This window comes from Martes martes (genome assembly GCF_963455335.1).
Source record: "Martes martes genome assembly, chromosome: 3".
Taxonomy (NCBI): Eukaryota; Metazoa; Chordata; class Mammalia; order Carnivora; family Mustelidae; genus Martes; species Martes martes.
In genome coordinates this window covers 186,546,621-186,559,348 of record NC_137890.1, presented here as the reverse complement: position 1 = coordinate 186,559,348, position 12,728 = coordinate 186,546,621, and the positions used below count along the sequence as shown (strand labels likewise).

Here is a 12,728-nt window from a genome sequence, read left to right as displayed (position 1 = left end):
GCCCCTTATTCACTGATCATTAAACTATCTTCATATAAAAATTATTTCCCCCCTTTTCTTTCTTTTTAAAAAGAGATTTATTTATTTATTTTAGAGGGAGAGTGCACATGCATGAGCGGGGGTGGGGGGGAGCGGGACCAGGGAGAGTCAGAGGGAGATAGAGAGAAGCAGACTCCCTGCTAAGAAGAGAGCCCCACTTAGGGCTTGATCCCAAGACCCTGAGATCATGACCTGAGCTAAAATCAAGAGTTGGACACAACTGACTGAGCCACCTAGGCGTGCAAGTCTTTCCTTTTTTAGTTAATTTCTTGGATAAATTCTAATAGAAGAGGTAAAATGGGATTTATGATTTTTATCACCAGACTGATATTCAGAAACACTGTACTAATTCATTACAATGCCAGTTGCAATATACACATGCTTTCTTAAAGCTCTTTCAACACTAGATTTAATATCTTCAATTTAATTTCTCAGTTAATATTGGTGAGGTATTAATACTGTTTTACTTAAAAAATTATTAGTTAGGTTGACCCTTTCCCAAGTGTCTTTCGTGTTTCCTTGTATTTTGCTGTCCATGGATTCTGTCTGTCCATTCAAGACTGGGTATTACTTTCATGTATTTGGATTTGTTTCCTGTAAATTCTAAATGAAGCTCCCATAGGACACATTTGTTGGGAATTCCTCACCACCATTCTTTTTTTAAAGCTTAATTTTCCTAGTATATAAGTTATATTTATATACTCAAACTCCTCAACCTATTTGTAATTGAGTATATCTACTCAGTATACTCTTTCATTTTCTTCTGGACTTTTTTTTAGGTAAAAAAGTTACCCCTTTATCTCATTTAAAATGTGTGGAGTCTATTTTTCTACAGAACAATTATCCATTTTCCGAGCAGCACTTACTAAATAATGGTTGTGCCCCATTTTATTTCATCAGGTTTATTACCAAACTTCTTATATGTGTGTAAATTTATTTCTGGCATTTCCATTCTGTTTCATTGGCCTGCATTGCTGTTTCTAAGTGTACAATTTGGTATGTGTGCTTCAGTATGTTTTAACCTCTGGTAGAAGAAGTCACTGACCATATTTCCCTGTTCTTTTTAAAGTAAGAAAGGAAACTGATGAAGAAGAAATACCAAGTATTTCTCAAGACCACATGAAAAATTATATACATGTACCTTTTCTATCAGTTCTTTTGCTATGTCATTTGTTTGTGTCTCATCAGTTAGAGGACATTCCTCAATCACAAGTCTCGGGCGTCTTTGTCCGCTGGGTACTGCTGAATGCTTCGGGCTGTAACAGAGAATGTATTCATGTTGGAAGTTAGTTGATTATTTTCAGCTAATATGCTCAATGTAAAAATGAGTGAGCAACTCATAAATAAGGTCAAGACAATTTTTTTCCCCCTAAGCCTAATGGTTGTCTTCTTAGGTAAAAATACTAGAAAAACAGAATAACTTCTATTAATTTTAATTTTCTTAGTTTAAACCTCTATTAATTTATTTTCTAATTTAATATGGAAGAAAAAAATTCACCAGTCGTTTTAATAAAAACTGTGAGAAATGATTTTAGATCACTGTTATACCTCATTTTTGTACAGAAGCACAAGTAAGTGTCCTATTTAAGTGCCAAAAAATATCATCCTGTCTTTTTCCTTTTTTTCCTTTTCTGATCTTTACCCCTTGCTTATTCTTAGCCTTGTCAGAGCACTGCTAAGTCCACCGGAAGTTATGCTAAAAGAGGAACAGTAATTTATACACAGTTTAACAGATTTGTAATTAGGACATAAGCGTTGCTACCATGTCATAAAATAGCATGTTTATTTACTAATGCTTGAAATACTAGATGAGGTTCCATCTCATGGTGAAAGCTGGGGCCTGTACAAACCCTCTCAGATTTCTATAAGTTGGCAATTACTGAGTAGCAGGGCAGTGTCCCTTAAAAGCACAACTGGAATTTTTTCAAGTCCTTTTTTGTTTGTTTGTTTGTTTTTTCAATTTTCCTGTTTTTTTTTTCTCTTCTTATTTCATTTTTCTTTCCTTGCTTAGCCCTTTCCTAGTTAAAGTGATCAATTACTAGGCCAGCACTAAAAAGAGAAAACAGTGTTTACCCTGGTCTTTGAGATGGCTTGATATAGTGCCAGAGTTGTGTAAAAAAAAAAAAAAATTGATGTGTTAAAGACATTGGCTTGGTTATTTTCATTCTTCATTGGAAAGGGCAATTGTATTTTGAAAACTATCAAACTTACAAGTTAGGCTGACAAAAATGGTTGCAGTATTGTTTGGGAAAACAGCTTCTTGAAAAAAGTGAAAAAAATGGTTTTTACATCCTACTTTTTTTTTTGGAAAAAGCTGGTAAGTCTATCTGATTTGTGAGAACTTGGCAGGTAGGTCTTTCTGCTGTGAAAGTTTTAACAGGGAGAGAGTGTTTCTGTCGCCACTATAAATAAAATACTATAGGACAGTTAAAAAACAATGCTTAGTGAAAGTGGCCTTCATTGGTCCAGTCAGCTCTTTCAGTCCAGTGACAGCACCTGTAGCTGACGGTTACTCTGCTGAAGGGTCTAGGAACTTTTTTTTTTTTTTTAATTTCTTTTCAGCATAACAGAATTCATTGTTTTTGCACCACACCCAGTGCTCCATGCAATATGTGCCCTCCTTAATACCCACCACCTGGCTCCCCCAACCTCCCACCCCCCGCCCCTTCAAAACCCTCAGCTTGTTTTTCAGAGTCCATAATCTCTCATGGTTCACCTCCCCTTCCAATTTCCCTCAACTCCCTTCTCCTCTCCATCTCCCCATGTCCTTCATGTTATTTGTTATGCTCCACAAATAAGTGAAACCATATGATAACTGACTGTCTCTGCTTGACTTATTTCACTCAGCATAATCTCTTCCAGTCCCGTCCATGTTGATACAAAAGTTGGGTATTCATCCTTTCTGATGGAGGCGTAATAGTTCATAGTGTATATGGACCACATCTTCCTTATCCATTCGTCCGTTGAAAGGCATCTTGGTCCTTTCCACAGTTTGGCGACCGTGGCCATTGCTGCTATGAACATTGGGGTACAGCTGGCCCCTCTTTTCACTGCATCTGTATCTTTGGGGTAAATGCCCAGTAGTGCAATTGCAGGGCCATAGGGGAGCTCTATTTTTAATTTCTTAAGGAATCTCCACACTGTTCTCCAAAATGGCTGCACCAACTTGCATTCCCACCAACAGTGTAAGAGGGTTCCCCTTTCTCCACATCCTCTCCCACACGCATTGTTTCCTGTCTTGCTAATTTTGGCCATTCTAACTGGTGTAAGGTGGTATCTCAATGTGGTTTTAATTTGAATCTCCCTGATGGCTAGTGATGATGAACATTTTTTCATGTGTCTGATAATCACTTGTATGTCTTCATTGGAGAAGTGTCTGTTCATGTCTTCTGCCCATTTTTTGACATGATTATCTGTTTTGTGTGTGTTGAGTTTGAGAAGTTCTTTATAGATCCTGGGTATCAACCTTTTGTCTGTACTGTCATTTGCAAATATCTTCTCTCATTCCGTGGGTTGCTTCTTTGTTTTGTTGACTGTTTCCTTTGCTGTGCAGAAGCTTTTGATCTTGATGAAGTCCCAAAAGTTCATTTTCGCTTTTGTTTCCTTTAGGAACTTTTTGCGTCTGTTTTCCTTTTCCTTTGTTCACTGACATCCTCACGTAAGATGCATTTTCTGCAAAGCACTAAAATCAATGAGGAGCTTTAAAAGGAAGGAGGTGTAAGTTTCCTTCTCTCAATCCAGGTTGAATTACTGGAAAATGTGCTCTAAACCAACCTCCCTAATTATCCTTTATTCCTCATTACCACATTCAAACTTCCTTTTCTTGTAGCTGAAGAAACTGTCTCAACAGCTTCCTAGTCTGTGTCCTTGAGCCCCAGGCTTACCTTGATTTCAAGCGCAACAGCACCACTCTGTACATGTAACTTGCGGGTAGGTGTTTCCTCTGCCCCACAGGTTGTATCACGGAATGAATGGCTCCAACAATGTATCCTTTAAGATAGTAGTCTTCCACTTTTGTTACTATATCTGGAATTGAATTTATCTTGATGACTTCTGGGTTCGGCGAAGCTGAAATAGCAAATGCAATGAGAAATTTGTACATTTATAAAATATTATTTTATAAAACATTATTTCTATCTATGTGTGATAATCCTAATGAATAGGAAGCATATTCATATGATTTAATCTCAAATAAAGTTACACTAACATGTATTATATCTAAATTAATTGTGGAAAAAAAGCAAAAGTAACCTTCTATGCTGGTGGATATGTTATATTACCAATATGTTTTAAAGTAAAAATGCCTTATACATATTTTTCAGTTAAGGTAGCTTTATTCTTTAGGATTTCCTTTGAGTGACTGTATTCCATTAATAGATACTGAAGACATACATAAGAGAAACAATATTAAGTTGAAGAGCTCATTGTTTTTACAATTCTGAACAGGATAAGATGCATATTTATTTATTTGTTTGTTTGTTTTTAAATTAAACTAAACTTAAAAAAAGATTTTATTTATTTATTTATTTGACAGAGAGAGAGAGAGAGAGAGCAAGTGAGAGAGCACAAGCAGAGGGAGCAGCAGCGGGAGAGGGAGAAGCAGGCTCTCCACTGAGCAGGGAGCCCAATATGGGGCTCGATCCCAGGACCATGACCTGAGCCGAAGGCAGATACTTAACAACTGAGCTACCCAGGTGCCCCCGATGCAAAATTTTTTAATATAAAATTCATACAAATCTAAAAATTACAAGTGGATGTAATGATATTTGTTAAGCAGAGGTCGTCAAGTGCTTTCTTATTTCTATCACGTGTAACACCCAGTGCTCATTCCCAGCAAGTGCCCTCCTTAATGCCCACCACCCATTTAGCACACCCCCACCTTCCTCCCCTCCAGCAAGCCTCAGTTTGTTCTCTTACCTGTAAAGTCTCTTATGGTTTGCCTTCCTCTCTGTTATTAAACTTATTTTCTTTTTACTTCCCTTCTCCTGTGTGTGTTCATCTTGTTTTGTTTCTTAAATTCCACATGAGTGAAATCATATGATACTTGTCTTTCTATGACTTATTTCACTTAGAAGAATACTGATTTTAATACTTATATAAATGCTTGAGGAAAGGAATTGAAAAGTAAAGGAAACCAGAAAGTCTTTTTTTTCTGAGAGAGGGAGAGAGAGAAAAAGAATGGAGGGAGGGGCAGAGGGAGAGAGAGAACCTCACGCAGTCCCACGCCAGCACAGAGCCTGACACGGGGCTTAACCACGCAACCCTGAGATCATGGCCCGGGGTGAAATCAAGAGTTGGACACTTGGGGCACCTGGTTGGCTCAGGCAGTTAAGCATCTGCCTTTGGCTCAAGTCGTGGCCTCAGGGTCCTGGGATTGGCATCCTTCCTCAGCAGGAGCCTGCTTTTCCCTCTGCCTTCTACTCTCCTTGCTTACGTGCTCTCTCCGACAAATAAAACTTCTTTTTTTTTTTAAAGAGTTGGATGCTTAACTGATTGAGCACCCAGGTGCCCCAGAAGTTCTTTTTTAATAAGTAAAATTCCTAAATGTAGAGGAACTTTAAATGCAAAATTGATACGCAGTTGAATTATCTCTTTGAAGCAGGGCAAATCTGTAGAAACTATAGAGCAGTACGTTGTGTACAGTTTTTAGCAAAAGGAAAAGGGTGTGTTATTTGGGAAAGTGTTCTTCATGTTCAAGCAGAGTTAATTTAAAAAACAATTTTATTTTCTGTAACAATATTCCTCATTTTCTGGAAAACAATCAAGAATTTGTATCTAGAAATAGACCTGCAGTTTGATTCTCTTGAGTAGAAAAACATATGAAATTAATTCCAGGTATAGGCAACGCTGGCTGTTCGCCTTCTGCCAGTTTGGCCGGGGGTGTCCAGCAAAGAACTGCTGCTAATTGCCTGAACACAGGAAGGAGGTTAAGAGGCAGACAAAGAAGAAGGGTCAGAGGAAATCCCCACCTCCCCTTACACTAATATCCACGTGATGGAACAGAACCTCCAACACTAGGTATTCATGCCAACTTCCCAAAAGAAAATAAAACACTCAATAGGAAAGTTAAATAAACCAAGACAGATCCGTTTCCTCAAATTCTGATCTTCCTTTGGATTTACACGAATCTATTTACAATATATTTTCTTTATCGTTATGTACAGGAACGAAAACACAAGAGAATCATCTTGGACTTTGGAGGAACAGCTGGGTTTCATGGCAAAACGGCCCTGTCCTGCGTGGTGTGTGGCGATCACTCTGCCATTCATGAGGTTTTATTCTTTAATGACCAACCCTGATTTTCAAACAAAGAAAAGGACAAACTATAAAACAGAATAAACTGTTAAGACTAAGGAATGAAACATAACCTAAACTTATTTTTAGAATTGCATACTAATTCCACAACATTTCAAAGAAATGCAGTCTTCTAATGGATCTTGTTGCTTACTGCCCAAAGTGGAAATGCTTTAGCATGATACCAAAGAATCTTCATGGTCTGGCCTCTTTCTTCTCATTCAGCCTTCACTCTTGTCACCGGTTTTCTGGTGCGTCTTTCTCGGCGGGCGTGTACTACTGCACTTCCTGAACCTCGCATTCTGTCTCACGCCGCCAGGCTTTGATTTCCCTTCCGGCTCCCTGTGCCTGGTGAATCACCTCTTCCCCTGTGCTGTGGTTCTGCTAGTTCCCTTTCAGACTTGAGAGTTACTTGTTTTTATGTTTGTCTCTCCTTCAGGGCAAGGAACCTACCCTATGACTCTTTCTAGGCTCAGTGTTTTCCTTAGGTTATTATGTTAAGTTGGAAATTCTGTTCAGAAGGGGAACTATGAGGTGAAATTTTTGCATAAAGGAGGGAAAGCCATCAAGGTTAGCTAATGGAAACCAAAAAAGTTATCTAGTAAGTTCAGGAACAAAAGTACAATTTCTCGGGGCGCCTGGGTGGCTCAGTGGCTTAAGGCCTCTGCCTTCGGCTCAGGTCATGGTCTCAGGGTCCTGGGATCGAGCCCCACATCGGGCTCTCTGCTTGGCAGGGAGCCTGCTTCCCTTCCTCTCTCTCTGCCTGTCTCTCTGCCTCCTTGTGATCTCTGTGTGTAAAAAATAAATAAATAAAATTAAAAAAAAAAAAAAAGTACAATTTCTCTAGGACTTGTTGGAGGGAGGCACAACAGAGAACGAACACACAGGCAGTGCTGTGGAATTGCTACTCTTTTTTGATTGTAAAAGTGAAGGTGGTCAAGAACCTGGTGAGAATCCAACCAGGGAGAGTTCAAGGTCATATTCACTTCAGAAGGCTCTACCTTCAGGCCCCATTTTATGTTCCTTACATTAATAATATTGCAATGAGAAAACCACATAGAAAAGGAGGTTAAAAAGGAATGAGAGGTAGAGCCACATCGGGTGTAATTAGCTCCACCTTGGAGTGAAAACTGGAGAAATTTGTCAAAGGGCCACATCCCATGCAGTGAATGAGACTGTAGGCTTGGAGAGCTCCTCCATCCTGCTGGTCTTGCTTCCCCTGCTGCTGTGCTTGGGGTCACTGCTTGGTCCCATGTTGTCTCACCTAGTCTACTCTCCTGCCACAAGTTGGAATGAAACCCCAGAAACCAAGAACTGAGGATTGGGACAAGTCTGCTTTCCTCGAGCAATTCAGACATCCCTCGCTCTGCTTGTTCTCTGTGAAATTGCCACCATCCCAGGGAGTGGAGGGCTGCGGCAGCCGATATAGAAAAGGTACTTACTGAGTTCAAAAGGCACTTATGGTGTTAGTAAATATAGAATATTTGAAAGTACTTCAACGATTCTGTATTTTACCAGGTGCTCAGCAGTTCAGTAATAATTAATATTATTTATTTTAGTTCCACAATGCCACCTTCATCATTAAAGCTTGTATGGTATCTGCTTATAATCTTTATTTGCATATAATGTGTATGTACTTAATGCCACTAACTGTACACGTAAAAATGGTGAAGATGGGGCGCCTGGGTGGCTCAATTGTTAGCCTCTGCCTTCAGTTTAGGTCATGATCTCGGGGTCCTCGGATCGAGCCCAACATCGCGCTCTCTGCTCAGGAGGGAGCCTGCTTCCCTCTCTCTCTCTGCCTACTTGTGATATTTCTCACTGTTAAATAAATATATAAAATCTTTAAAAAAATGGTGAAGATGGTAAACTTTATATTTTACCACAATAAAAAAGGTTCTATGTCAAAGAAAATATATATCATATAGGTACATATTAAAATCTACTTTCTCCTTCTGAATTTGATGACCTTAGATACTTTATATAAGTAGAATCATACATTACAGTTGACCCTTGAACAATGGTGGGGTTTGGGGCATCAACCCCCATGCAGACAAAAATCTGCGGATAACTTTTGACTCCCTAAAGACTTAACTACTAATAGCCTCCTGTCAACTGGAAGCAACATAAATAGTCGATTAACACATTGTATTATGTACTGTCTCCTTACAATAAAGTGAGCTGGGGAAAAGAAAATGTTATGAAGAAAATCATCAGGAAGAGAAAGACATTTAGAGTACTGTACTGCATTTATAAAAAAATCTGCATGTAAGTGAACCTGTGTAGTTCAAATCTGTGTTGTTCGTAGGTCAACTTAAATTTTGTCTTTTTGTGACTGGCTTATTTCACTTAATATAATGGCACGTGGTTCATCCATGTTGTAGCATGTGACAGGATTTCTTTTCAAGACTGAAGAAGATTCCATTGTATGTATATACCACATTTTGTTTATCCATTCATACATCAGTGGATGTTTGAGTTGATTCTACTTTGTGCCTATTGTGAATACTGCTGCTATGAATGGAGATGTGCTAATATCTGTATGAGATCCTGCTTTCGGTTCTTTCGGATATATACCCACAAGTTGATTGCTGAATTATATGTTAAATTCTATTTTTAATTATTTGAGGAATAGCCATATTGTTTTCGATAGTAGTCACATGATTTTACATTCACGTCAACGGTGTACAAGTGTTCTAATTTCTTTACATCCTTGTCAACACTTGTTTTTTGTACATTTTTTTTTTTAAATAGTAGCCATCCTAATGGGTATGGGGTGATATTTCACTGTAGTTTTGATTTGCAATTCCCTAATGATTAGTGATGTTGAACATCATATGCTCATTGGTCATTTGTGTATCATTTTTGGAGAAATGCCTATTCAAGCCCTTTGCCCATTTTTAACGGGTTATTTTTGTTGTTAAGTTATAGGAGTTCTTTATATATTCTGGATATAATATTTACTCCCATTTCATAGGTTGACTTTCCACTCTGTTGATTGTGCCCTTTGATGTACAGAAGTTTTTAAGTTTGTTATAGTCCCATTACCTATTTTTGCTTTTGTTGCCTCTGCTTTTGGTATTATATATGAAAAATCTTTGCCAAATCCAATGTCATGAAGGTTCTCCCATATGTTTTCTTCTAGGAGTTTTATAGCTTTAGGTCTTACATTTAGGTCAAAGTTTTTTTTTTTTTTTTTTTAAGTATAATGGCACTTGTTTATTGGTTTAAAAAGGTGTTTTTTTTTTTTAAAGATTTTATTTATTTATTTGACAGAGAGAGATATCACAAGCAGGCAAAGAGGCAGGCAGAGAGAGTGGGGGAAACAGGCTTCCTGCTGAGCAGAGAGCCCGATGCAGGGCTCGATCCCAGGACCCTGAGATTATGACCTGAGCTGAAGGCAAAGGCTTAACCCACGGAGCCACCTAGGCTCAGTGGGTTTTTTTCACCCATTGAAAAGGTGTTTTGGGATGCCTGGGTGGCTCAGTTGGTTAAGTGGCTGCCTTCGGCTCAGGTCATGATCCCGGGGTCCTGGGATTGAGTCCCACATCGGGCTCCTTGCTCGGCGGGGAACCTGCTTCTCCCTCTACCTCTGCTTGCCTCTCTGTCTGCCTGTGCTCACTCTCTCTGACAAATAAATAAATGAAATCTTAAAAAAAAAAGTTTATAAAAAGAAAAGGTGTTTTATTACTTCTTCCTCAAAATGATGGCAGATAGATAAAAAAAACTTTGATGCTTTCCCATTGGTTTTAATGATGACCTTAATGAGGTAGACTGCAAAATGAAAACTTAAAAATTCATGAAAGTATAAGAAATTTTAAAGTTTATGAGAAATACTATTTACCTGACAAAAGTGAAACACAGATGTATGTAGATTACAGATGATAACTTAAAAACACGTGAGTAGAGATGAGCATTTCATTTTTATGAAAGTGTGTCTTCATAAATTATAAAATTCAATACAAGAGTAAGGGATATGCCTTGGCTTGGAAATCTATCCTGGCATTAACCACTACTGTTGGCAGGTGATAATGACAGTGGGTATCATTACCTGTGTGAAGTTGGGTTGTTTTTCCATATGGCATGACTAAACAGAGTGCTTGAGGTTTCAGTCAACAAACCATTTAAGGATCACTTGAACTACAACTGTGAGTCCTAGTTCCCTGGTTCTTGCCTGAAAACTTGCCATTGGTAGCTTCTGGCAATATCAAGGAAGCCCCAGTCGCAAACCCGTAGAATGGGTGTCAGGTGCTTCAGAGAGAAGCCCAAAGTCTTTTAAGAAATGTGGCATTTCCAATGCTCCTGACAGCCCAGAGGAAAAAATTATGTGGAAAAAAGGGGACACATGGGCTCTGAGTTTGAAAGTGATTTGGAAGAACTGGGGCTTGAGTGTAATTAAAGATGTTTTAGGGATATCTTTATTGCACTTAGTTTTCCTTTTTCTATGTATGTAGGAGAGAGGTAGAAGGAATAATTAATGTTTAAAAATGTCTGAAAGATGTTTTATCATTGGTAAAAATCAAATTACTAAGTGAGAAAGTAGTAAGTCATAGTTTAATTCATACATTTTTTTTCTCCCTTAGCAGTACATAAAGTAATAGTGTGTTTTACAATCAACAATGTTTTGGAGTCAATGAAAAATGATAATTATATACAAAGAAGTGTTGCAAATACATTGGCTAAGAGAATGAGGATTTGAAGAACTCTTGGTTGGGTGCTATAAATGTTAAAAAAAAATCTGAACAGGGATAAATTCTTAGTTCTTTTCATAGTTCAAAACACAGAATGAGAAAAATCTGATTTAATACATGTTCATTTGGTGGGGGAAGGTGGAAACCCTAGAAACTTCAGCTGACCACAGATTAATTGTAAGTTAGCAGTTAGGGGTGCCTGGGTGGCTCAGCGGGTCATCTGCTTTCAGCTCAGGGCATGATCTCAGGGTCCTGGTATCAAGCCCCACATCGGGATCCTTGCTCCGTGGCGAGTCTGCTTCTCTCTCTGACCCTTCCCCCTCTTATACTGTCTCTCTCTCTCTCAAATAAATAAATAAAATCTTAAAAAAATAAGTTAGCAGTCAATCTAATGTGATTATGGTCATCTGAAAGAAAATTGCCACAGGAAGGTGGCTCACTGAATTCTGTGCTCAGTGTAGCAACACTGGAATGCTTCCTGTTTGTTTTCCTTCCCCTACACATTTATCACCATCTAAGTAATAATCAGAATATACTAGTGTATTCACCTGGTTATCTTCTTCTAAAGATTTATTTATTTGAGAGAGAGAGAGGGAGTGGGTACCTGTGCGCACACGTCCACGCGCGTCAGGGGAGGGGCAGCAGAGAGAATCTTCAAGCAGACTCCCCGCTGAGTGTGGAGCCCAAACTGGGACTTGATACCTTGACCCATGAGATCATGATTGAGCCTAAGTCAAGAGTTGGAGGCCCAACTGACTGAGCCCCCCAGGTGCCCGTCACCCCGTTATCTTATTTAAGGTCTGCCTCCCTCACCACACTGAAAGCTCTATGAAGGCAGGGGCATATTCACACTTTGTTCACCGCTATTTCTTTGTACCTAGAACAGTGCCTACCACACCGATGCTCAGTTAATATTTGTTGAATTACTAAGTGGATTGTGTTCAATGTAAGGGCCAAATCAGACGCAGTTTCAAGCTGGAGTACATTAAAAAAAAAGGTGCTCAGGATAGTGAGGGATCTGAAGGCCCTTACAGGTGTTCTGCAATTATGTGTCAAGTAAGGGAGGACCCAGGATGCCATCTGGATGTATGTGAAGGGCTGTCCCACAGAAGCAGCAGGCTGGTGTGGCACTGGCTGAACGGTGGAGGGGACAGCTACCTGGAGGAGTATTCACCCCAGCTGCAGGTGGCCGGGAAGGACAGCATGGCTCTGACATGCTCAGGTCTTTAAGTGTAGGTGCGGGCCTCGCAAGGATCACCCGCTTTTCCATGAGAGGCCTGGAGCCTTCAGCTCCCCTTACTACCAGGCGTGTTTGGACTGAGGTGGTGTATCCCAAACTTAAGTCACTGAGCACACATTCACAATTTTCGTCATATCTGAGTACCATTGGATTTCCATATTCTTAAATTTCCTCTTTTGATTTTCTTTTTTGTTTTTTAAAGTGTGGAGCCCAGTGCGGGGGCCTGAACCCACGACCCTGAGATCAAGACCTGAGCTGAGAACAAGAGTCAGATGCTCAACTGACTGAGTCACCCAGGTGCCTCTTACTTTTCATTTAAACTTGCATTTATTTCAAAAGGAATCTATATTTCTCATATGACCATAAAAGCAGAATCACTTACCATAAGTAGAAAGCTGTCATACAAATGAATACAATGAAAATACTAGATTCTAGCGAGATACTGATCTCTACCAAAGATTCTG

General features: G+C 39.2%; 1 protein-coding gene across 1 annotated transcript in view; it reads right to left on the bottom strand.

Annotated features, from left to right (window-relative positions):
* RFTN2 (raftlin family member 2) overlaps positions 1-12,728 on the bottom strand; it is a 68,970-nt gene that overhangs the window by 44,288 nt on the left and 11,954 nt on the right. Inside the window, exons 2-3 of the mRNA XM_080798999.1 lie at positions 3,924-4,107; positions 1,181-1,295 (exon numbers count right to left, since the gene is read on the bottom strand). Of these exons, the coding sequence (XP_080655125.1) occupies positions 1,181-1,295; positions 3,924-4,107 (299 nt within the window). The remainder of the gene's footprint in view (positions 1-1,180; positions 1,296-3,923; positions 4,108-12,728) is intronic.